This window comes from Triticum aestivum, chromosome 5D, assembly GCF_018294505.1.
Source record: "Triticum aestivum cultivar Chinese Spring chromosome 5D, IWGSC CS RefSeq v2.1, whole genome shotgun sequence".
In the NCBI taxonomy this organism is placed as follows: domain Eukaryota; kingdom Viridiplantae; phylum Streptophyta; class Magnoliopsida; order Poales; family Poaceae; genus Triticum; species Triticum aestivum.
Genome location: NC_057808.1, coordinates 91,470,482 through 91,497,746, shown reverse-complemented (window position 1 = coordinate 91,497,746; position 27,265 = coordinate 91,470,482). Strand labels below are relative to the sequence as shown.

The 27,265-nt window shown below is 45.8% G+C and overlaps 1 protein-coding gene across 1 annotated transcript; it reads left to right on the top strand.

The window, feature by feature from the left end:
* The first annotated feature begins 2,252 nt into the window (after window positions 1-2,252).
* Window positions 2,253-4,951, top strand: LOC606351 (expansin-B3). The gene is made up of 5 exons (XM_044539491.1): window positions 2,253-2,566; window positions 2,715-3,387; window positions 3,500-3,609; window positions 3,787-3,971; window positions 4,274-4,951. The coding sequence occupies exons 2-5, from the start codon at window positions 3,105-3,107 to the stop codon at window positions 4,737-4,739; spliced, it is 1,044 nt and encodes a 347-aa protein (XP_044395426.1). The 5' UTR covers window positions 2,253-2,566; window positions 2,715-3,104; the 3' UTR covers window positions 4,740-4,951.
* The last annotated feature ends 22,314 nt before the right edge of the window (window positions 4,952-27,265 follow it).

Sequence of the window (27,265 nt, the reverse complement as noted above, 5' to 3'; positions counted from 1 at the left end):
GCAAACGCAATTGGAGACACGGAGATTTTTGGCGTGGTTCCGATAGGTGGTGCTATCGTACATCCACGTTGATGGAGACTTCAACCCACGAAGGGTAACGGTTGCGCGAGTCCACGAAGGGCTCCACCCATGAAGAAGCAACCTTGTCTATCCCACCATGGCCATCGCCCATGAAGGACTTGCCTCACTAGGGTAGATCTTCACGAAGTAGGCGATCTCCTTGCCCGTACAAACTCCTTGGTTCAACTCCACAATCTTGACGGAGGCTCCCAAGTGACACCTAACCAATCTAGGAGACACCACTCTCCAAAAGGTAATAGACGGTGTGTTGATGATGAACTCCTTGCTCTTGTGCTTCAAATGATAGTCTCTCCAACACTCAACTCTTTCTCATAGGATTGGATTTGGTGGAAAATGATTTGAGTGGAAAGCAGCTTGGGGAAGGCTAGAGATCAAGATTTATGTGGTTGGAATGGAATATCTTGACCTCAACACAAGTGTAGGTGGTTCTCTCTCAGAAAATGTATGATGGAAGTGTAGGCATGTTCTGATGGCTTTCTCCACGAATGAAGAGTGGGTGGAGGGGTATATATAGCCTCCACATAAAATCTAACCGTTACACACAATTTACCAAACTCAGCGGGACCGAATCAGAATACTCGGTTAGACCGATTTAGTTCATAATGTGACCGTTAGGCATTTTGGTGGGACCGATATGATCAACTCGGTAGGACCGATGTGCTAGGGTTAGGGTAAAGCCTTATCTTGGTTTGACCGATTACACAAACTCCGTGGGACCGATTTGGGTAATAAGTGAAACTGAGAGATGGCCAATCAAACTCGGTGAGACCGATTGCATATTTCGGTGGGACCGAAATTATTGCAATAGGCAACAGAGAGTTTGCAAGCCCATCTCGGTGAGACCAAGATCCCATCGGTGAGACTGAATCTGTTAGGGTTTCTGGCAGTGGCTGTGTCAACAGAACTTGGTGGCGCCGGATAGAAAGTTTCGATGGGGCCGAGTTTGACTTTTGGTTTGGGACATATGTGGATGTGAGAAAGTGGTTGAGGGTTTTTGGAGCATATCACTAAGCACTTTGAGCAAGCAAGCTATTAAGCAACACCTCATCCCCTTTTAATAGTATTGGCTTTCATATGGACTCAATGTGATCTTGGATCACTAAAATAGAAAATGTAGAGTCCTGAGCTTTGAGCTTGAGCCAATCCTTTGTCCTCATCATCTTGAAGGGGTTCCACATCCTCTAGTCCATGCCACTCCATTGTTGAACTTATCTGAAACATACTAGATGAAAACATTAGTCCAACAAGAGATATGTTGGCATTAATTACCAAAATCACCCAGGGAGCACTTGTGCTTTCAGCTCACTTCGTTTCTTTATGTAAGGTATATTATTTTCAGCACGGTGACCAAGCCACATAATTATAGACATGTTATGACGAAATTATCCTTGGCAAATGTGTTGGTTAGTGGCAAGTAAATCAGTTAGTCCAGAAAAGAAAAAGATACATGCAATCGATAGAGAGATGTTTTCCTTCTTTTGCTACAAGAAGAGATACATACAATAAAGAAAGAGATACTTTCCCTTTTTCTGAATGGCTAACAAGGGAATTACAAGGAATTTGAAGAAATGTATTTTACATTATGAAATTTTATAAAAAAACAAATACACCTTATATAAAGGAACGGAGAGAGTATATCACAAAGTGTGAACTCAGTGAAACACATAGCCAAGTTGGCAAATAGTCCCTCCTAACCAAAATATAGAGCATATAATATTATTTTCAAGTCAAACCGTGTAAATTTTGACCAAACTTATATAAAAGAATATCAACATCTCGAATACCAAGTCAATACCATCATGACGTATATTTTCATATGGTACACATTTGATATTGTAGATACATATGATTTCCTCATTTAACTTGCTCAAAGTTAGTGAAATTTGCTTTTTCACGGAATCCAATGGGCACTAACTATATTGTGCCAAGGAGGGAGTATTTAATTTGCTCCAACAAAATCAAGAGAACCCAGACATTATCTACAAAATTTAGGGCTCAAAAATATTTGGCGAGTCATGGGTCAGCTATTTGAAGAGCATATCGGGCTTCGGACGTGTTGGGCCAAGAATAAATATTTGTTTGCTTTGCTGCATCAAAGCCCACTAGTGCTGATTCTCAAAAAAGAAAGAGAGAGGAGAAGCCCAGTGCTTGGAACGTCCTCATCTCTGACTTCCCCTAAAAAAAATATCTGACTTCCACAGTCCCACTCTCAAAATCCTCGGGCAGGTCGGCTCCGCCTCTGCCATTTCTTCAGCGACCTTCCGCCGCCGCCGGGACCCTTCCATTCCCACTAGCCCCCCCGTCGACGGAAGTGCCTTCGTACCCAGCCACCCAGGTCCCCCGGTGTCGGCCCCTTCCCCATTCATTGTCTACAGCTCCGTGACCACCCACCAGTCTGGTACTCTGGTCTCGCTCTCGCCGGAGTCTCACATCGATCTGCTTCTATGCGCTGCGCTACGCTGCACTGCTCAGACTGGTGAAGAAGGCGAGTATTTATTACCGTCTCTTTGACATACAGAGTTACCTCTTCTCTTTTCTTCCCCTCAAGCTCAAGGATATGGTTGGATATACTGTGTGTGTGTTCTTACTGAGGATAGGAATCCTCCTCCTGGATCTTTCTTGCTCTTGTGCAGTGAAGAGGCTGGGCCTGGGGTGGAGATGGGAGAGGCCATCTGCGGCATCCTCCTACACGGCCGTGTGGCTTCCGAAGCTCGTGCTCTCTGTCTCCGCGACCGCGTAGGCCAAGGTTTTGGCCGGATCTGATGCGCCGGCGACGCGGCCGGAGCTGGGGACCTGGGCTGGCAGTGGCATAGCTCCTATCCTACGACGGACGGCGTCCCTGTCACAGCTTCCGGTCGTCCTCGTCTGCGGCGTCGCCGTCTGAACGGGAGGGGAGGGGAGGAATCACGGCTGTTGGCCCACTTCTCTATTCCTTCCTTCCACAAGCACAAGACGGCGCTTCAGTTGGATTCCTTCCCTCCACTGGAGTACGGCATTCGCCACAGCAGACCAGCGGCGGAGCGATGGCAGCATCCTTCTCCTTTGCCCGTGCCCGTGTGGTTGCTCTGTTCTTCCTGGTCGCTGCCCATCCCCATGGATGCTGCGGCTGCGGTTATCTGCCTGATCTATTCTGTTACCCACCTCCACCACCTGCACCCACCACCAATGTCCCCACCACCAATGTCCCCGCCACCAACGTCCCTGCGTCCAATATCCCCGCCTCCAACTCCAGCTCCGACGAGGGCTGGCTCGATGCCCGGGCCACCTGGTACGGCGCTCCCAATGGCGCCGGCCCCTACGACAACGGTACGACTGCTATCATGTCTGTGTGGATTCCAATTCCAATTGCATTGCTGAATGCTGCTGATTGCGGTTCTTGTTTTCAATAAATACGTACCAAATCACGGATGGGATGCAGGTGGTGCTTGCGGGTTCAAGAACGTGAACTGGCCGCCTTTCTCGTCAATGACGTCGTGCGGCAACCAGCCGATCTTCAAGGACGGCAAGGGGTGCGGCTCATGCTACCAGGTTAGCATAACTGATGTCTGTCGCCGGCGTTGCAGTGGCTTGATACTTACTTTTCACAGTAACATGCGGACGTTGTCGTTTAGTAGTAGTACGATTTCTTTCCCCAGACAGCCTGTGATTGATGTAATTTTATTCCACGGATCTTGGATTGTTGCGTGCAATGCAAATGCAATGCAGATCAGGTGCGTGGCCCATCGTGCCTGCTCCGGCATCCCGGAGACGGTGATCATCACGGACATGAACTACTACCCGGTCTCTCGCTACCACTTCGACCTCAGCGGCACCGCCTTCGGCGCCATGGCCAAGTACGGCCGCCACGACGAGCTCCGCCACGCCGGCATCATCGACATGCAGTTCAAGAGGTAGCTAGCTCCACCATCTTATCTTACTTAATCTCATCATGAGATTAACTTTAACCGACATGGCATCCGTCTTTCCTTGTCCACCATTGGCTACTTTCCTTGCTACAAAAGCAAATTCTGTGCTTTGCCTGCACTTTCGTCTCGCTAATTGTCAACAGAAAGAACCATTTTGCACATCCTAACTTTACGGTATTAAAGATCCATAATCTAGTGGCAGGCATACTGCTTTTTGTTTGTGTTTCTTGGTTGCTCGTGTGGTGACACACTGATAGATACCGGGAATGACGTACATTGCAATGCAGGGTGCCCTGCCAGTACCCGGGGCTAACGGTGACGTTCCGGGTGCAGCACGGGTCCAACCCCAACTACCTGGCGATCCTGGTGGAGTACGAGGACGGCGCCGGCGACGTGTCGCAGGTGGACATAATGGAGTCGCGGCTGCCGGACAGGGCGCCGACGGGGTACTGGACGCCGATGAGGGAGTCGTGGGGATCCATCTGGCGCCTGGACAGGCTCCGCCCGCTGCAGGGGCCCTTCTCGCTGCGCGTCACCGACGAGTCCGGCAGGTCGCTCGTCGCCGACCAGGTCATCCCGGCCTACTGGCAGCCCAATGCCGCCTACAGATCCCTGGTCCAGTTCGATGAGACGTTGCCGATGTCGCTTGTCACATCCGGTGCCGCCAGCCGTCGTCGTCTTGTTCTACCTATGATGTATTCGGCCGCGCTTACGTATGTGTGGCCTTGTGTACGTTCGATACTGGCCGTGTGATCATCTGCACCTGCACCGCAGGAAGAAGAAACAAAAGATTGAACCTGGAGTTTGGCTGTCTGTGTTGTAGTAGTATGTGAGTAGGAAAGAAAGCTCGTGTTTAGATGCCTGCATTAGGCTCGTTCGATGCAACGATCACTTGTGATTCACTGCATTAAGATAGTTGCCTCGTATTTTTGTCACCTGGTATGATTTTTTGTTTGTTTGAGAAAGTATGCTTGTATTCGTATCACGAAACAATACATAATCTTCAACCGTACAAGCACACGCTAACACAATCATGATTAAGCAAAATAACAAAGAGCACCCTAACACAACTAGAAAAATAGGAAGATCTTTGGAGCTCTGTGTCGTCACCCCTGAACCTTGCGAAAGACCCCTACAACAAAAGAATCTAAAACGAGAAGCAGGACATCATCTTCAACCACAACATCATAATCGCCACACTGCTCCGCCTTTTCTTTGCTCTGGCGCCAAAAAAACAAGGACACACCTGTGTATCCAACAAGTCTGCACCAGCCTTCGTCATCAGTGGCTTTGAATACCGCCATATGTGCTGCCCCTTCTGGTTGGAAGAGAACTAGGATCCGGTTCCGGCGCCACGGCCAGGGAAACTGCCCTGGCAAAGCAGAACATCCCTCCAGCATTAGCACAAAGAAAAAGGATGAACAACAACAGTAGATCATACCGACAAGGAGGAAGAAGAAGCTCCATCTCTGCAAAACCACCAACCACCCGAGGACTTGCCCGACCAGTGCCGATCGACCTTGAGACACCATAGCCTGCGACCTCAATGACATCCGGGGATCCCCAACCTCGCTGGCTCCTAGACGCAGGAAAGAGCCACGCCGGACCGTGTACGAAGCCCGAGAAAACTTATTCAGATGCAACACCGCCGCAACGGACTCGGCAACGTCTCCCTCAACCCTAGCCCTACTGTGAACACAACCGATGCACAGATCCGAGGCCCCCCCTCCCGTCGCTGGAGCGGCTGACGGAGGAAGAGGAAACCAATGGCGGCGCTGGCGGAGCACAAAGGGAAGCCTCCTCGCCTCGCTACGATCCGCTTTTAGCGGAGGTATTTTTTTCCGCTAGATTTTTCAATCACCTAGTATGATTCTGGATACAGGAAACTTCAATATTGAAAAGTTGTGTGGAAGGATGAGACAAAGCAGTATCTCTCAAAAGAAATTAGAAAAGATCGACTATGTGTGATGATTTTTTACAGGGTGTGGCTAGGTTTCAGTCAACTGAGACTTAACCAAATCTAAGTCAAATGATATAGTATGTAAGAAGAAAAAAGGAAAACTAAAAAGATTTTTTTGCACGAATCTCCATGCAAAATCAAAGTAAGATAGTATCGACTAAGACATAATAAAGTCTCAGACAACTGGGACTTAGCAAAACTGTTTTTCAAAACACTTTTGCTTCGGTACAATCCCTAAAAACATCAACGGAGGAGATCTCTTCATACCGTCGTAATAAAGGGTAGGATGTTCTTTTTTAAGAATACGTCAGTTGCGCCGATACACAGTCTGGGGTATGTGGCATACCCAAACATCGATAGACAGCAGGCTAGCTAGAGCTTGGATGGTGGGCCCATGCACTGGCTGGCTAGACCTAGCCCATGTGGCACATGGGACCCATAAAGCTCCAATGCACGCATAAAAACCGGACCGGGTCGGCGATCCGATGAAAAAAATCAAAACCAACGTGTTGTCCGTGTCTTTTTTGAAAACAAACTCCAACTTTATTCATTTGTAATAAGTAGTACATCGTTTTAGAGGAACATTACAATTTCATTTAAAGGCTCCTCAAACCGATCAGAAGTCAAAGAAAATCTGACTAATCTAGCAAGCTCATGAGCTACTTTATTTGCTTCCCTGTTACAGTGCTCAAATCTAGCATTAACAAAATCACATGCATAATGAAAACAGTCTTCTTGGAATGCGTGTTGTCCGTGTCTTGTTGGAGGACAGACCTTTTTTCGAGGGGAATGGGGGAGGGGGCCGGAAACAGAAGAGCATTCAGGATCAGGCACTCATCAGGATCTGGCTAGATTTTCTTTAGGGAAATCTAAAGCCCAGAACTAGGAGATGCTGCAGCCCACATATAGTCAATTGTCATGGCAGATTCTTAAAATTTCTTTTAAAACATTGCAAAATTATAAATTTGCATATTGTCCACATGAAATTATTATGATTTTTTCAGCATGTCACATGGCAAAATTACACGTTTTTGCAATGTTCACATCTGAAGTTTCTAGAAATTTTGGTTTCCAAAACATGGTAGCTTATGAAGGAAATATGCCCTAGAGGCAATAATAAAGTTGTTATTTATATTTCCTTATATCATGATAAATGTTTATTATTCATGCTAGAATTGTATTAACCCGAAACTTAGTACATGTGTGAATACATAGACAAAATAGAGTGTCCCTAGTATGCCCCTACTTGACTAGCTCGTTAATCAAAGATGGTTAAGTTTCCTAAACACAGACATGTGTTGTCATTTGATGAACAGGTTCACATCATTAGGATAATGATGTGATGGACAAGACCCATCCGTTAGTTAGCATAATGATTGTTTAGTTCTATTGCTATTGCTTTCTTCATGACTTATACATGTTCCTCTAACTATGAGATTATGCAACTCCCAAATACCGGAGGAACACCTTGTGTTCTATCAAACATCACAACGTAACTGGGTGATTATAAAGATGCTCTACAGGTGTCTCCGAAGGTGTTTTTTGGGTTAGCATAGATCAAGATTAGGATTTGTCACTCCCTATATCGGAGAGGTATCTCTGGGCCCTCTCGGTAATGCACATCACTATAAGCCTTGCAGGCAATGTGACAAATGAGTTAGTTGCGGGATGATGCATTACGGAACGAGTAAAGAGACTTGCCGGTAACGAGATTGAACTAGGTATGATGATACTGGCGATCGAATCTCAGGCAAGTAACATACCGATGACAAAGGGAATGAAGTATGTTGTTATGCGGTTTGACCGATAAAGATCATCGTAGAATATGTAGGAGCCAATATGAGCATCCAGGTTCCACTATTGGTTATTGACTGGAGATGTGTCCCAGTCATGTCTACATAGTTCTCGAACCCGTAGGGTCCGCACGCTTAATGTTCGATGACGATTTGTATTATGAGTTATGTGGTTTGATGACCGAAGTTTGTTCGGAGTCCCAGATGATATCACAGATATGACGAGGAGTCTTGAAATGGTCGAGAGGTAAAGATTCATATATTGGAAGTTTATATTCGAACATCGGAATGGTTCCAAGTGATCCGGGTATTTTTCCGGAGTACCGAGGGGTTACCGGAACCCCCGGGGAAGTTAATGGGCCTTAGTGGGCTTTAGTGGAGAGAGGGAATAAGGGCCATGAGGTGGCGCGCGCCTCCTCCCTGCCCAAACTGATTTGGACAAGGGGTGGGGGCGCGCCCCCCTCCTTCCTTCTCCTTCTCCCCTCCTTCCTTTCCCTCCGGTGAAAGAAAAGAAAAGGGGGGGGTGGGCGAATCCTACTTGGACTAGGAGTCCAAGTAGGACTCCCCCTGGCGCGCCCAACCTGGTCGGCCTCCTCTCTCCCTCCCTCCTTTATATATGTGGCCAGGGGGCACCCCAATAGCATAACAGACAATATCTTAAGCCGTGTGCGGTGCCCCCTCCACAGTTTAACACCTCGGTCATATCGTCGTAGTGCTTAGGCGAAGCCCTGCGCTAGTAACATCATCATCACCGTCACCACGCCGTCGTGCTGACGGAACTCTCCCTCGTCCTCAACTGGATCAAGAGCTCGAGGGACGTCACCGTGCTGAACACGGAGGTGCCGTACCTGGATCGGTTGGATCGTGAAGATGTTCGACTACATCAACCGCGTTACTAAACGCTTCTGCTTTCGCTCTACGAGGGTACGTGTACACACTCTCCCGTCTCGTTGCTATGCATCTCCTAGATAAATCTTGCACGATCGTAGGATTTTTTTTTGAAATACTAAGTTCCCCAACAGTGGTATCAGAGCTAGGTCTATGCGTAGATGTTATATGCACGAGTAGAACACAAAGAGTTGTGGGCGATAATAGTCATACTGCTTACCACCAACGTCTTACTTTGATTCGGCGGTATTGTTGGATGAAGCGGCCCGGACCGACATTACATGACCGCGTTCATGAGACTGGTTCAACCGACGTGCTTCGCACATAGGTGGCTGGCGGGTGTCTGTTTCTCCAACTTTAGTTGAATCGAGTTTGACTATGCCCGGTCCTTGTTGAAGGTTAAAATAGCACACTTGACGAAAATCGTTGTGGTTTTGATGCGTAGGTAAGAACGGTTCTTGCTAGAAGCCCGTAGCAGCCACGTAAAACTTGTAACAACAAAGTAGAGGACGTCTAACTTGTTTTTGCAGGGCATGTTGTGATGTGATATGGTCAAGACGTGATGAGATATAAATTGTTGTATGAGATGATCATGTTTTGTAAAAGTTATCGGCAACTGGCAGGAGACTTATGGTTGTTACTTTATTGTATGAAATGCAATCGCCATGTAATTGCTTTACTTTATCACTAAGCGGTAGCGAAGGTGTCAAGCCGGTGACGATGGAGATCATGACGGTGCTTTGGAGATGGAGATCAAAGGCACAAGATGATGATGGCCATATCATATCACTTATATTGATTTCATGTGATGTTTATCCTTTATGCATCTTATTTTGCTTAGTACAGTGGTAGCATTATAAGATGATCTCTCACTAAATTTCAAGGTACAAGTGTTCTCCCTGAGTATGCACCATTGCGACAGTTCGTCGTGCTGAGACACCACGTGATGATCGGGTGTGATAAGCTCTACGTTCACATACAACGGGTGCAAGCCAGTTTTGCACACGCAGAATACTCGGGTTAAACTTGACGAGCCTAGCATATGCAGATATGGCCTCGAAACACTAAGACCGAAAGGTCGAGCGTGAATCATATAGTAGATATGATCAACATAGTGATGTTCACCATTAAAAACTACTCCATCTCACGTGATGATCGGACATGGTTTAGTTGATATGGATCACGTGATCATTTAGATGCTTAGAGGGATGTCTATCTAAGTGGGAGTTATTAAGTAATATGATTAATTGAACATTAATTTATCATGAACTTAGTACCTGATAGTATTTTGCATGTCTATGTTGTTGTAGATCAACGGACTGTGCTACCGTTCCCTTGAATTTTAATGCGTTCCTAGAGAAAGCTAAGTTGAAAGATGATGGTAGCAACTACACGGACTGGGTCCGTCACTTAAGGATTATCCTCATTGCTACATAGAAGAATTGCGTCCTTGAAGCACCGCTAGGTGCAAGACCCGCTGCAGGAGCAACTCCGGACGTTATGAACGTCTGGAAAAGCAAAGGTGATGACTACTTGATAGTTTAGTGTGCCATGCTTTACGGCTTAGAATCGAGACTTCAAAGACATTTTGAACGTCATGGAGCACATGATATGTTCCAAGAGTTGAAGTTAATATTTCAAGCAAATGCCCGCATTGAGAGATATGAAGTCTCTAATAAGTTCTATAGCTGCAAGATGGAGGAGAATAGTTCTGTCAGTAAACATATACTCAGAATGTCTGGGTACCACAACCACTTGACTCAACTGGGAGTTAATCTTCCTGATGATAGTGTCATTGACAGAGTTCTTCAATCACTGCGACCAAGCTACAAAAGCTTCGTGATGAACTATAATATGCAAGGGATGGATAAGACAATTCCCGAGCTCTTCGCAATGCTAAAGGCTGCAGAGGTAGAAATCAAGAAGGAGCATCCAGTGTTGATGGTTAACAAGACCACTAGTTTCAAGAAAAATGGCAAAGGGAAGAAGGGGAACTTCAAGGAGAACGGCAAGCAAGTTGCTGCTCAAGTGAAGAATCCCAAGTCTGGACCTAAGCCTGAGACTGAGTGCTTCTACTGCAAAGGGACTGGTCACTGGAAGCGGAACTGCCCCAAGTATTTGGCGGATAAGAAGGATGGCAAAGTGAAAGGTATATTTGATATACATGTTATTGATGCGTACCTTACTAATGCTCATAGTAGCGCCTGGGTATTTGATACTGGTTTTGTTGCTCATATTTGCAACTCGAAACAGGGGCTACGGATTAAACGAAGATTGGCTAAGGACGAGGTGACGATGCGCGTGGGAAATGGTTCCAAAGTCGATGTGATCGCGGTCGGCACGCTACCTCTACATCTACCGTCGGGATTAGTTTTAGACCTGAATAGTTATTATTTGGTGCCAGTGTTGAGCATGAACATTATATCTGGATCTTGTTTGATGCGAGACGATTATTAATTTAAATCGGAGAATAATGGTTGTTCTATTTATATGAGTAATATCTTTTATGGTCATGCACCCTTCATGAGTGGTCTATTTTTGTTGAATCTCAATAGTAGTGATACACATATTCATAATATTGAAGCCAAAAGATGCAAGGTTAATAATGATAGTGCAAGTTATTTGTGGCACTGCCGTTTAGGTCATATTGGTGTAAAGCGCATGAAGAAACTCCATGCTGATGGGATTTTGGAATCAGTTGATTATGAATTACTTGATGCTTGCAAACCATGCCTCATGGGCAAGATGACTAAGACTCCGTTCTCCGGAACGATGGAGCGAGCAACTGAATTATTGGAAATAATACATACTGATGTATGCGGTCCTATGAGTGTGGAGGCTCGCGGCGGGTATCATTATTTTCTGACCTTCACAGATGATTTGAGCAGATATGGGTATATCTACTTGATGAAACATAAGTCTGAAACATTTGAAAAGTTCAAAGAATTTCAGAGTGAAGTGGAAAATCATTGTAACAAGAAAATAAAGTTTCTGCGATCTGATCGTGGAGGTGAATATTTGATTTATGAGTTTGATCTTCATTTGAAACAATGTGGAATAGTTTCGCAACTCACGCCACCTGGAACACCACAACGTAATGGTGTGTCCGAACATCGTAATCGTACTTTATTAGATATGGTGCGATCTATGATGTCTCTTACTGATTTACCGCTATCGTTTTGGGGTTATGCTTTAGAGACGACTGCATTCACGTTAAATAGGGTACCCTCTAAATCCGTTGAGATGACACCATATGAACTGTGGTTTGGCAAGAAACCTAAGTTGTCGTTTCTTAAAGTTTGGGGCTGCGATGCTTATGTGAAAAGCTTCAACCTGATAAGCTCGAACCCAAATCGAAGAAATGTGTCTTCATAGGATACCCAAAAGAAACTGTTGGGTACACCTTCTATCACAGATCCGATGGCAAGATATTTGTTGCTAAGAATGGATCCTTTCTAGAGAAGGGATTTCTCTCGAAAGAAGTGAGTGGGAGGAAAGTAGAACTTGATGAGGTAATTGTACCTTCTCCCTTATTGGAAAGTAGTTCATCACAGAAATCGGTTCCAGTGATTCCTACACCAATCAGTGAGGAAGTTAATGATGATGATCATGAAACTTCTGATGAAGTTACTACCGAACCTCGTAGGTCAACCAAAGTACGATCCGCGCCAAAGTGGTACATTAATCATGTTCTGGAAGTCATATTACTAGACCATGATGAACCTACGAACTATGAGGAAGCGATGATGAGCCCAGATTGCACAAAATGGCTTGAGGCCATGAAATCTGAGATGGGATCCATGTATGAGAACAAAGTTTGGACTTTGATTGACTTGCTCGATGATCAGCAAGCCATTGAGAATAAATGGATCTTCAAGAGGAAGACAGACGCTGATAGTAGTGTTGCTATCTACAAACCTCAAATTGTCGCAAAAGGTTTTCAACAAGTTCAAGGTGTTGATTACGATGAGATTTTCTCACTCGTAGCGATGCTTAAGTCTATCCGAATAATGTTAGCAATTGCCACATTTTATGAAATCTGGCAAATGGAAGTCAAAAACTGCATTCCTTAATGGATTTCATAAAAGAAGAGTTGTATATGATGCAACCAGAAGGTTTTATCAATCCTAAAGGTGCTAAAAAAATGTGCAAGCTCCAGTGATCCATCTATGGACTGGTGCAAGCATCTCGGAGTTGGAATATACGCTTTGATGAGTTGATCAAAGCATATAGTTTTATACAGACTTGCGGTGAAGCATGTATTTACAAGAAAGTGAGTGGGAGCACTACAACCTTTCTGATAAGTATATGTGAGTGACATATTGTTGATTGGAAATGAAGTAGAATTTTCTGGAAAGCATAAAGGAGTGTTTGAAAGGAGTTTTTTCAAAGAAAGACCTCAGTGAAGCTGCTTACATATATAGCATCAAGATCTATAGATATATATCAAGCGCTTGATAAGTTTTTTCAATGAGTACATACAAGTTTTTGAAGTAGTTCAAAATGGACCAGTCAAAGAAGGAGTTCTTGCCTGTGTTGCAAGGTGTGAAGTTGAGTAAAGACTCAAAACCTGACCACGGCAGAAAATAGAAAGAGAATGAAAAGTCATTCCCTATGCCTCAGTCATAGGTTCTATAAAGTATGCTATGTTGTGTACCATACCTATTGTGTACCTCACCATGAGTTTGGCAAGAGGGTACAATAGTGATCCAAGAGTGGATCACTGGACAACGGTCAAAATTATCCTTAGTGGAATAAGGACATGTTTCTCGGTTATGGAGGTGACAAAAAGTTTGTCGTAAAGGGTTACATCGATGCAAGCTTTGACACTGATCCGGATGACTCTAAGTCTCAATCTGGATACATATTGAAAGTTGGAGCAATTAGCTAGAGTAGCTCCGTGCAGAGCATTGTAGACATAGAAAATTGGCAAAATACATATGGCTCTGAATGTGGCAGACCCGTTGACTAAACTTCTTTCACAAGCAAAACATGATCACACCTTAGTACTCTTTGGGTATTAGTCACATAGCGATGTGAACTAGATTATTGACTCTAGTAAACCCATTGGGTGTTATTCACATGGAGATGTGAACTAATCACATAAAGATGTGAACTATTGGTGTTAAATCACATAACGATGTGAACTAGATTATTGACTCTAGTGCAAGTGGGAGACTCAAGGAAATATGCCCTAGAGGCAGTAATAAAGTTGTTATTTATACTTCCTTATATCATGATAAATGTTTATTATTCATTCCAGAATTGTATTAACCGAAAACTTAGTACATGTGTGAATACATAGACAAAACAGAGTGTCCCTAGTATGCCTCTACTTGACTAGCTTGTTAATCAAAGATGGTTAAGTTTCCTGACCATAGACATGTGTTGTCATTTGATGAACGGGATCACATCATTAGGAGAATGATGTGATGGACAAGACCCATCCGTTAGCTTAGCATAATGATCGTTTAGTTTTATTGCTATTGCTTTCTTCATGACTTATACATGTTCCTCTGACTATGAGATTACGCAACTCCTGAATACCAGAGGATTACCTTGTGTGCTATCAAACGTCACAACGTAACTGGGTGATTATAAAGATGCTCTACAGGTGTCTCCGAAGGTGTTTGTTGGGTTGGCATAGATCAAGATTAGGATTTATCACTCCGTATATCGGAGAGGTATCTTTGGGCCCTCTCGGTAATGCACATCACTATAAGCCTTGCAAGCAATGTGACTAATGAGTTAGTTGCGGGATGGTGCATTACGGAACGAGTTAAGAGACTTGCCGGTAACGTGATTGAACTAGGTATGATGATACTGATGATCGAATCTCAGGCAAGTAACATACCGATGACAATGGCAATGAAGTATGTTGTTATGCGGTTTGACCGATAAAGATCTTCGTAGAATATGTAGGAGCCAATATGAGCATCCAGGTTCCGCTATTGGTTATTGACTGGAGATGTGTCTCGGTCAGGTCTACATTGTTCTCGAACCCGTAGGGTCCGCATGCTTAACGTTCGATGACGATTTGTATTATGAGTAATGTGATTTGATGACCGAAGTTTGTTCGGAGTCCCGGATGAGATCACGGACATGACGAGAAGTCTTGAAATGGTCTAGAGGTAAAGATTCATATATTTGAAGGATATATTCGTGAAGGAAATATGCCCTATAGGCAATAATAAAGTTGTTATTTATATTTCCTTATATCCTGATAAATGTTTATTATTCATGCTAGAATTGTATTAACCGGAAACTTGATACATGTGTGAATACATAGACAAAACAAAGTGTCCCTAGTATGCCTCTACTAGACTAGCTCGTTAATCAAAGATGGTTAAGTTTCCTGACCATGGACATGTGTTGTCATTTGATGAATGGGATCACATCATTAGAGAATGATGTGATGGACAAGACCCATCCGTTAGCTTGGCATTATGATCGTTAAGTTTTATTGCTATTGCTTTCTTCATGACTTATACATGTTCCTCTGACTATGAGATTATGCAAGTCTCGAATACTGTAGGAACACCTTGTTGGAAATATGCCCTAGAGGCAATAATAAATGGTTATTATTCTATTTCCTTGTTCATAATAATTGTCTATTGTTCATGCTATAATTGTGTTATCCGGAAATCGTAATACATGTGTGAATACATAGACCACAACGTGTCCCTAGTAAGCCTCTAGTTGACTAGCTCGTTGATCAACAGATAGTCGTTGTTTCCTAACTATGGACATTGGATGTCATTGATAACGGGATCACATCATTAGGAGAATGATGTGATGGACAAGACCCAATCCTAAGCATAGCACAAGATCGTGTAGTTCGTTTGCTAGAGCTTTTCTAATGTCAAGTATCATTTCCTTAGACCATGAGATTGTGCAACTCCCGGATACCGTAGGAATGCTTTGGGTGTACCAAACGTCACAACGTAACTGGGTGGCTATAAAGGTGCACTACAGGTATCTCCGAAAGTGTCTGTTGGGTTGGCACGAATCGAGACTGGGATTTGTCACTCCGTATGACGGAGAGGTATCTCTAGGCCCACTCGGTAATGCATCACCATAATGAGCTCAATGTGACTAAGGAGTTAGCCACGGGATCATGCATTACGGTACGAGTAAAGTGACTTGCCGGTAACGAGATTGAACAAGGTATTGGGATACCGACGATCGAATCTCGGGCAAGTAACGTACCAATTGACAAAGGGAATTGTATACGGGATTGATTGAATCCTCGACATCGTGGTTCATCCGATGAGATCATCGTGGAACATGTGGGAGCCAACATGGGTATCCAGATCCCGCTGTTGGTTATTGACCGCAGAGTCGTCTCGGTCATGTCTGCATGTCTCCCAAACCCGTAGGGTCTACACACTTAAGGTTCGGTGACGCTAGAGTTGTAGAGATATTAGTATGCGGTTAACCGAAAGTTGTTCGGAGTCCCGGATGAGAGCCCGACGTCATGAGGAGTTCCGGAATGGTCCGGAGGTAAAGATTTATATATGGGAAGTCCTATTTTGTCCACCAGAAAATGTTTGGGATTTTCCGGTATTGTACCAGGAAGGTTCTAGAAGGTTCCGAAGTGGGGCCCACCTGCATGGGGGGACCCACATGAACGTGGGTAGTGGGGGCAAGGCCCCACACCCCTGGTCAAGGCGCACCAAGATCCCACCTTAGAAGGAATAAGATCATATCCCGAAGGGATAAGATCAAGATCCCTAAAAAAGGGGGATAACAATCGGTGGGGAAGGGAAATGATGGGATTTCTTTTCCCCACCTTTGCCAACGCCCCAATGGACTTGGAGGGCAAGAAAACAGCCCCCTCCACCCCTATATATAGTGGGGAGGCGCATGGGAGCAGCACCCCAAGCCCTGGCGCCTCCCTCTCCCTCCTGTGACACATCTCCCTCCTCCCGCAGCGCTTGGCGAAGCCCTGTTGGAATCCTGCTACTTCCACCACCACGCCGTTGTGCTGCTGGATCTCCATCAACCTCTCCTCCCCCCTTGCTGGATCAAGAAGGAGGAGACGTCGCTGCTCCGTACGTGTGTTGAACGCGGAGGTGCCGTCCGTTCGGCGCTAGGATCATCGGTGATTTGCATCACGACGAGTACGACTCCATCAACCTCGTTCTCTTGAACGCTTCCGCTCACGATCTACAAGGGTATGTAGATGCACTCCTCCCCTCTCGTTGCTAGCACCTCCTAGATTGATCTTGGTGACATGTAGGAAATTTTTGAATTTCTGCAACGTTCCCCAACACACCTTGTGTGCTATCAAACGTCACAACATAACTGGGTGATTATAAAGATGCTCTACAGGTGTCTCCGAAGGTGTTTGTTGGGTTGGCATAGATCAAGATTCGGATTTGTCACTCCGTGTATCGGAGAGGTATCTCTGGGCCGTCTTGGTAATGCTCATCACTATAAGCCTTGCAAGCAATGTGACTAATGAGTTTCTACGATCTGATCGCGGAGGCGAATATTTGAGTTACGAGTTTGGTCTTCATTTGAAACAATGTGGAATTGTTTCGGAACTCATGCCACCTGGAACACCACAGCGTAATGGTGTGTCCGAACGTCGTAACCGCACTTTATTAGATATGGTGCGATCTATGATGTCTCTTACCGATTTACCACTATCGTTTTGGGGTTATGCATTAGAGACAGCTGCATTCACGTTAAATAGGGCACCATCTAAATCCGTTGAGATGACACTGTATAAACTGTGGTTTGGCAAGAAACCTAAGCTGTCGTTTCTTGAAGTTAGGGGTTGCAATGCTTATGTGAAAAAGTTTCAGGCTGATAAGCTCAAACCCAAATTGGATAAGTGCGTCTTCATAGGATACCCAAAAGAAACTGTTGGGTACACGTTCTATCACAGATCCGAAGGCAAGATCTTTGTTGCTAAGAGTGGATCCTTTCTAGAGAAAAAGTTTCTCTCGAAAGAAGTGAGTGGGAGGAAAGTATAACTTGATGAGGTAATTGTACCTTCTCTCGAATTGGAAAGTAGCTCATCACTGAAATCAGCTCGAGTGATGCCTACACCAATTAGTGAGGAAGTTAATGATGATGATCATGAAACTTCAGATCAAGTTCCTACCGAACCTCGTAGGTCAACCAGAGTACGATCCGCACCAGAGTGGTACGGTAATCCTGTTCTGGAAGTCATGTTACTAGACCATGATAAACCTACGAACTATGAGGAAGCGATGATGAGCCCAGATTACGAGAGATGGCGTGAGGCCATAAAATCTGATATAGAATCCATGTATGAGAACAAAGTGACTTTGGTGGACTTGCCCGTTGATCGGCAAGCCATTAGGAATAAATGGATCTTCAAGAGGAAGATGGACGCTGATAGTAGTGTTACTATATACAAAGCTCGAATTGTCGCAAAAGGTTTTCGACAAGTTCAAGGTGTTGACTAACATGAGATTTTCGCACTTGTATCGATGCTTAAAGTCTGTCCGAATCATGTTAGCAATTGCCGCATTTTTGAAATCTGGCAAATGGATGTCAAAACTGCATTCCTTAATGGATTTATTAAAGAAGAGTTGTATATGATACAAGCAAAAGATTTTGTCAATCCTAAAGGTGCTAACAAAATGTGCAAGCTCCAACGATCCATCTATGGACTGGTGCAAGCATCTCGGAGTTGGAATATACGCTTTGATAAGTTGATAAAAGCATATAGTTTTATACAGACTTGCGGTGAAGCCTATATTTACAAGAAAGTGAGTGGGAGCACTACAGCCTTTCTGATAAGTATATGTGAATGACATATATATTGTTGATCGGAAATGATGTAGAATTTTCTGGAAAGCATAAAGGAGTATTTGAAAGGAGTTCTTCAAAGAAAGACCTCAGTGTAGCTGCTTACATATTGGGCATCAAGATCTATAGACATAGATCAAGACGCTTGATAAGATTTTTCAATGAGTCCATACCTTGACAAGATTTTGAAGTAGTTCAAAATGGAACAGCCAAAGAAGGAGTTCTTGCATGTATTGAAAGGTGTAAAGTTGAGTAAGACTCAAAACAAGACCACGGCAGAAAATAGAAAGAGAATGAAAGTCATTCCATATGCCTCAGCCATAGGTTCTATAAAGTATGCTATGCTGTGTACCAAACCTATTGTGTACCTTGCCATGAGTTTGGCAAGGGGATACAATATTGATCTAGGAGTGGATCACTTGACAGCGGTCAAAATTATCCTTAGAAGACTAAGGAGATATTTCTCGGTTATGGAGGTGATAAAGAGTTCATCGTAAAGAGTTATGCCGATGCAAGCTTTTACACCGATCCGGATAACTCTGAGTCTCAATCTGGATACATATTGAAAGTGGGAGCAATTAGCTAGAGTAGCTCCATGCAGAGCATTGTGGACATAGAAAATATGCAAAATACATACGACTCTGAATGCGACAGACCCATTGACTAAGCTCCTCTCACAAACAAAACATGATCACACCTTAGTACTCTTTGGGTGTTAATCACATAGCGATGTGAACTAGATTATTGACTCTAGTAAAACCCTTTGGGTATTAGTCACATGCCGATGTGACGAACTAATCACATGGTGATGTGAAATATTGGTGTTAAATCACATGGCAATGTGAACAAGATTATTCACTCTAGTGCAAGTGGGAGACTGAAGGAAATATGCCCTAGAGGCAATAACAAAGTTATTATTTATATTTCTTTATATCATGGTAAATGTTTATTATTCATGATAGAATTGTATTAAACGAAAACTTGATACATGTGTGAATACATAGACAAAACAAAGTGTCCCTAGTATGCCTCTACTAGACTAGCTCGTTAATCAAATATGGTTAAGTTTCCTGACCATAGACATGTGTTTTCATTTTATGAACGGAATCACATCATTAGAGAATGATGTGATGGACAAGACCCATCCGTTAGCTTAGCATTATGATGTTAAGTTTTATTGCTATTGCTTTCTTCATGACTTATACATGTTCCTCTGACTATGAGATTATGCAACTATCGAATACCGGAGGAACACCTTGTGTGCTATCATACGTCACAACGTAACTGGGTGATTATAAAGATGCTCTACAGGTTTCTCCGAAGGTGTTTTTTGGTTTGGCATAGATCGAGATTAGGATTTGTCACTCCGTGTATCGGAGAGGTATCTCTAGGCCCTCTCGGTAATGCTCATCACTATAAGCCTTGCAAGCAATGTGACTAATGAGTTAGCTGTGGGATGATGCATTACGAAACGAGTAAAGAGACTTGCCGGTAACGAGATTGAGCTAGGTATGATGATACCGACGATCGAATCTCGGGCAAGTAACATACCAATGACAAAGGGAACAACATATGTTGTTATGCGGTTTGACCGATAAAGATCTTCATAGAATATGTAGGAGCCAATATGAGCATCCAGGTTCCGCTATTGGTTATTGACCGGAGGTGTGTCTCGGTCGTGTCTACATAGTTCTCGAACCCGTAGGGTCCGCACGCTTAACGTTCGATGATGATTTGTATTATGAGTTATGTGATTTAATGAACCGAAGTTTGTCCGGAGTCCCGGATAAGATCACGGACTTGACGAGGAGTCTCGAAATGGTCTAGAGGTAAAGATTCATATATTGGAAGGTTGCATTTGGACATCGGAATGGTTCCGAGTGATTCGGGAATTTTTACGGAGTAGCGGGAGGTTATCGGACCCCGCGGGAGAAGTTATGGGCCTTATGGGCCATAAGAGGGAAGCACACCAGCCCACAAGGGGCTGGTGCCCCCCCCCTGGGCAGGAGGCCGATTAGGACAAGGAGAAGGGGGCCGCCCCCCCTTTCCTTCTCCTTCTCCCTTCCCCCTTTCCTACTCCGTATGGGAGGTGGAATCCTACTAGGACTACGGAGTCCTAGTAGGACTCCACCCCTTGGTGCACCCCCCTAGGGTCGGCTACCTCTTCCTCTCCCTCCTATATATACGGGGGCAGGGGGCACCCTAGAACACACAACTTGATCTTTTAGCCGTGTGCGGTGCCCCCCTCCATAGTTACACACCTCGGTCATATCATCGTAGTGCTTAGGTGAAGCCCTGCGCCGGTGAACTTCATCATCACCGTCACCACGCCGTCGTGCTGACGAAACTCTCCCTTGGCCTCAACGGGATCAAGAGTACGAGGGACGTCATCGAGCTGAACGTGTGATGAACACGGAGGTGCCGTACGTTCGGTGCTAGGATCGGTCGGATCGTGTAGACGTACGACTACATCAACCGCGTTGATAAACGCTTCCGCTTTCGGTCTACGAGGGTACGTGGACACACTCTCCCCGGTCATTTCTATGCTTCTGCTAGATAGATCTTGTGTGATCGTAGGAATTTTTTTTGAAATACTACGTTCCCCAACAATTCGGACATCGGAATGGTTCCAAGTGATCCGGGTATTTTTCCGGAGTACCGAGGGGTTACCGGAACCCCCGGGGAAGTTAATGGGCCTTAGTGGGCTTTAGTGGAGAGAGGGAAGAAGGGCCACGAGGTGGCGCGCGCCTCCCCCTGCCCAAACCGAATTGGACAAGGGGTGGGGGCGCGGCCCCCTCCTTCCTTTCCCTCCGGTGGAAGAAAGGAAAGGGGGGCGAATCCTACTTGGACTAGGAGTCCAAGTAGGACCCCTGGCTCGCCCAACCTGGCCGGCCTCCTCTCTCCCTCCCTCCTTTATATACGTGGCCAGGGGGCACTGAGGGAGTCCTGGATTAGGGGGTCCCCGGGCGTCCAGGCTATGTGACATGGGTCGGACTGATGGGCTATGAAGATACAAGATAGAAGGCCTTCCCTCGTGTCCGGATGGGGCTCTCCTTCACGTGGATGGCAAGCTTGGCGTTTGGATGTGAAGATTCCTTTCTCTATAAATCGACTCTGTACAATCCTAGGCCCCTCCGGTGTCTATATAAACTGGAGGATTTAGTCCGTAGAGGCAATAATAACCATGCAGGCTAGACATCTAGGGTTTAGCCATTACGATCTCGAGGTAGATCAACTCTTGTAACCCCTATACTCATCAAAGTCAATCAAGCAGGAAGTAGGGTATTACCTCCATTAAGAGGGCCCGAACCTGGGTAAACAGCGTGTCCCTTGCCTCCTGTTACCTTCGATCCTCAGATGCACAGTTCGGGACCCCCTACCCGAGATCGGCCGGTTTTGAGACTGACATTGGTGCTTTCATTGAGAGTTCCACTTTGCTGTCGACAGAAGGTTCGATGGCTCGATCGATCATCTACAATGATGCTATTTCGGGGGAGAATTTCCTCCCCGGCCAAATTTTCGTATTCAGTGGCTTCGCACTGTGTGCCAACTCGATCGGCCACCTTGAGCAGATCGACAGCTACGCCCCTGGTCATCAGATCAGTTTCGGGAACCTAAATTATGTCACTGATATCCGAGGAGACTTGATCTTCGAAGGGTTCGCGGCCCCGACCACGGCTCTGGCCCTAGATCTGGAGCAAACTACCAGGTCCGAAGATGGGAGTCTCGAGCCGACCGGACTCTCTGCTACAAACCGCATTATCAGGGATCCGGAGGCGATCGTGTCCATGACGAACTCGGAATCAGTCCAGGTTCCCCCTATCATTGAAAGGCCGGACTCGCCCCCGGACTCTAGATCCAAACTCTCGAGGCCCGCACCAAGTAGGCATAGCCAGGAAGCTCTCACCCCGGCTAGCCCCGCAGACTCTCGCTTCCACATCGAAACCTCGCTCTTAAACGAGGCTCTGGACTTAATGTGATCCCTCGCTATTTCAGAGGAATCACTTCAGAATTACGCCCAGCCCGGACTAGGGGCTAAGAGCGGAGAATTTTACATCCCACCCACCACCCACTTCGTAGCCACTATCGAAGATTTAACCGACATGCTGGACTACGCCTCCGAAGACATCGATGTCATGGACGACGATTGTGACGCCCCCGATTTGACCGTACACTAATCATGCACGCAAATGTGTACGATCAAGATCAGGGTCTCACGGGAAGATATCACAACACAACTCTACAACATAAATAAGTCATACAAGCATCATAATACAAGCCAGGGGCCTCGAGGGCTCCAATACAAGTGCTCGATCATAGACGAGTCAGCGGAAGCAACAATATCTGAGTACAGACATAAGTTAAACAAGTTTGCCTTAAGAAGGCTAGCACAAAAGTAGCAACGATCAAAAAGGCAAGGCCTCCTGCCTGGGACCTCCTAACTACTCCTCAAAGCCGAACTCCACGTAGAATCATCCTCGGGATCTCTAGCTCCTGTACTCCAGCATCAGGTTGCCACAACCAGGTAGAAGGGAAAGGGGGAAAAGAGGGAGAAAAGCAACCGTGAGTACTCATCCAAAGTACTCGCAAGCAAGGAGCTACACTACATATGCATGGGTATATGTGTAAAGGGCCATATCGGTGGACTGAACTGCAGAATGCCAGAATAAGAGGGGGATAGCTAATCCTGTCGAAGACTACGCTTCTGGCCACCTCCATCTTGCAGCATGTAGAAGAGAGTAGATGGTAAGTTCACCAAGTAGCATCGCATAGCATAATCCTACCCGGCGATCCCCTCCTCGTCACCCTATTAGAGAGCGATCACCGGGTTATATCTGGCACTTGGAAGGGTGTGTTTTATTAAGTATCCAGTTCTAGTTGTCATAAGGTCAAGGTACAACTCCGGGTCGTCCTTTTACCGAGGGACACGGCTATTCGAATAGATAAACTTCCCTGCAAGGGTGCACCACATAACCCAACACGCTCGATCCCATTTGACCGGACACACTTTCCTGGGTCATGCCCGGCCTCGGAAGATCAACACGTCGCAGCCCCACCTAGGCTCAACAGAGAGGTCAGCATGCCGGTCTAAATCCTATGCGCGCAGGGGTCTGGGCCCATCGCCCATTGCACACCTGCACGTTGCGAGGGCGGCCGGAAGCAGACCTAGCCTAGCAGGCGTTCCAGTCCAATCCGGCGCGCGCCGCTCCTTCGCTGACGTCAAGAAGAGCTTTGACTGATACCACAACGTCGAGTGCCCATAACTGTTCCCGCGTAGTTGGTTAGTGCGTATAGACCAAATGGCCAGACTCAGATCAAATACCAAGATCTCGTTAAGCGTGTTAAGTATCCGCGAACACCGACCAGGGCCAGGCCCACCTCTCTCCTAGGTGGTTTCAACCTGCCCTGTCGCTCCGCCACAAAGTAACAGTCGGGGGCCATCAGGAACCCAGGCCCACCTCTACCGGGATGGAGCCATCTTTCCTTTCAGCCCCCTCATCAGAATCACTTGCAGGTACTCAACGAGCCGACCCGACTTTAGTCACCACATGTGTCATGTATATAAAGTATATAGTATATACCCGTGATCACCTCCCGAAGTGATCACGGCCCAGTAGTATAGCATGGCAGACGGACAAGAGTGTAGGGCCACTGATGGAACACTAGCATCCTATACTAAGTAGTAGGATAGCAGGTAAGGGTAACAACTGTAGCAACAATGACAGGCTATGCATCAGTATAGGATTAACCAAAAGCAGTAACATGCTACACTACTCTAATGCAAGCAGTATAGAGAAGAATAGGCGATATCTGGTGATCAACGGGGGGCTTGCCTAGTTGCTCTGGGAAGAAGGGTTCGTCGTCGATGTAGTCGATCACAGGGGTACCGGAAGTGGTCTCGGGGTCTACCGAAAAGAAGTAACGGATGGGAACACAATAAATAACAGAGCAATCAAAGCATCACAAAGCATAACATGTCAATACGCGGTGCTAGGTGTGCCCTAACGCAGTGCGAGGTGATACCGGCGAAGGGGGGAAATACCCGGGAAAGTATTCCCGGTGTTTCGCGTTTTTGGACAGATGAACCGGGGGGAAGTTGCGTGTTTGCTATGATAGGGACGCGTGGCGGACGAACAAGCTACTTATCCGGATTCGTCTCGTCGTTCTGAGCAACTTTCATGTACAAAGTTTTTCCATCCGAGTTACGGTTTATTTTATATTAATTTTTAAAGATTTTATTCAATTTATAAATTATTATTATTGATTTAATTCGAAAATGGTATTGCTGCCTCAGCATGACGTCAGCATGACATCATCAGTCAACAGAGGTGTTGACTGGGTCAAGCTGACGGGTGGGTCCAGTCCGTCATTGACTAGACTAACTAATCATGATTAATTAGTTTAATTAGTTGTTTAGTTTAATTAATCGAAATTTAATTAAGTTAATTAATTCATTAATCAATTAATTAATTATTCATTTATTTTATTATTATTATTATTTTTAATTTCCATTTTTTTAAACGTTCTGGGGGGTGGGGCCCCTGTGTCATAGGCAAGGGGGGTCCTAGCGGGCATGGGCGCTTGGGCTAATGGGCATGGGGGTGCCAGGGCAGAGCCCCGTGAGCGCGCGAGCGCCGGTGCGATGAGCCAGGGGCGCCGCGGCGGATGAGCCCGGGCGGGCGACGGCAGCGGCCCAGGCGAGCCGACGCAAGAGGCGAGGCCCGCAGCAGGGGGGCCACGGGAGGTGGCAGCCGGCGCGGGCAGCACTGCGGGGCCGCGCGGGGCTGAGCGAGCTGAAAAGGAGGGGAAAACGACGGGCGGCAGCCAGCGCAAGTGGGGAGGTGCGAGCGGGGGAGCACGAGCTCTGGTGCGTCGGCGTTGGCACCCTACGGCGAAGTAGTACGTAGGGGGAGGGAAAATGACAGAGGGCCTCACGTTGCTGCTGTAGGGCATTTGGCAGCGAGCTCGGGGATGGCCGGCAACGAAGAGACGGGGTCGGCGGCGGACGACGGCGAACGCCATGGAGGAGCACGCGTGGAGCTTGGGGAAGACGACGCGGTGCAGGAGGAAGAGGAAGGAGGCCTGGAGGGGTGGCGCCAGCGAGGTGACTCCGCGGGGGAGGACGGAGGCGCGGCATACGGTTTTTAGGGAAGGTATAGGTTCAATCCATCGGGGCATCTTAGAAACATATACCTCAAACTTCAAGAGTAAAATCACCAGCTCAAAAGTAGAGTATGGTTATCAAGCAGAGGATACAAATTACCAAAGGCATTATATATCCATGGAAATGATCACAAGGTTATTGAATATGAAGGACACTCTCGGATAATAACCCAACAAGGGGTCTTGTGGTCTACAACGGAGCTGATGCGAGTATCAGTACTCTATCAGAGGAAGAAGGAACGAAAGGGCATCGGACTATAAAAACAACTGAGTAATTCAAAGCTCAAATGCAAAGGAATTATCATTTCCAAATCAAGGGATTAGAAGCCAATGGTCTGATTAAGAATGGATAAGTTGAATAGACTTAGGGGGTACAATCGACGGCAATTTGATTGGTCGATAACCAGTTCATGTTTCAAATGACGTCTGAGTCGGAAGGATGAATTATAGGCTCTGATTGAGGATTGCGAGCATTCGCAACAAATTGAATCAACGGACTCAAAATGATAATTACAAGAGATGCCAATAAGATTACGAGACTTAAGATTAATTATAATGCAAGTAAGCAAGAATTTCAAGAGCAAAAGGCTCCTGAGGATTTTCGGAAGATCGAATGGTATTTTGAACACTTTTGTGAAATACTTGAATCAACTGGGGATGAGCGGATACTCGGTAAGTGCGAGAATTATCCGTAGGGGTATTCAGGTGACAAAGAACAGCAAGGCAGTAAGCTCAAAGGATTCTCGGAACAACAGAGAGAATTTCGGGGTATCTTGTAATAACAAGATCAACTGGGAAACATTGTATGAATGGCGAGTATACGTGGTTATCCATAGGACTTTATCGATGAAAGGGAATTGCAAAAGCGATGAACACAAGTTCTCGGGTTATCAGCGGAGAGTATCTTCAGGGTCTTCACGTGCAGCAGACTATCATCAGTAATAAGGGGCTCTCCGGGTGAAAGTGATAACGAGATCCTAATGTTAGATTTAGCAAAATTCACTTAACCCGAATAGAAGAGAGATCAGAGTCCCAGAGTATAGACAAGGAGTAAAAGATCCTAATACCACCCAATGGCGACGTGGGCCCGTAAGCCACACAGCCATGTTAGTAAAAGTTTTTCAATGACTAGACTCTACTTCGGCCAAGGAGTTGGAAAGGGGGATTCCTACAGGCAGTCGGCTCTGATACCAACTTGTGACGCCCCCGATTTGACCGTACACTAATCATGCACGCAAATGTGTACGATCAAGATCAGGGTCTCACGGGAAGATATCACAACACAACTCTACAACATAAATAAGTCATACAAGCATCATAATACAAGCCAAGGGCCTCGAGGGCTCCAATACAAGTGCTCGATCATAGACGAGTCAGCGGAAGCAACAATATCTGAGTACAGACATAAGTTAAACAAGTTTGCCTTAAGAAGGCTAGCACAAAAGTAGCAACGATCGAAAAGGCAAGGCCTCCTGCCTGGGACCTCCTAACTACTCCTCGAAGCCGAACTCCACGTAGAATCATCCTCGGGATCTCTAGCTCCTGTACTCCAGCATCAGGTTGCGACAACCAGGTAGAAGGGAAAGGGGGGAAAGAGGGAGAAAAGCAACCGTGAGTACTCATCCAAAGTACTCGCAAGCAAGGAGCTACACTACATATGCATGGGTATATGTGTAAAGGGCCAT

Coding starts and splice junctions, on each gene's coding strand:
- LOC606351 (XM_044539491.1), top strand. CDS start 3,105: ATGGCAGCATCCTTCTCCTTTGCCCGTGCCCGTGTGGTTGCTCTGTTC. Junction 3,388..3,499: donor CGCCGGCCCCTACGACAACG/GTACGACTGCTA, acceptor GATGGGATGCAG/GTGGTGCTTGCGGGTTCAAG. Junction 3,610..3,786: donor GGTGCGGCTCATGCTACCAG/GTTAGCATAACT, acceptor AATGCAATGCAG/ATCAGGTGCGTGGCCCATCG.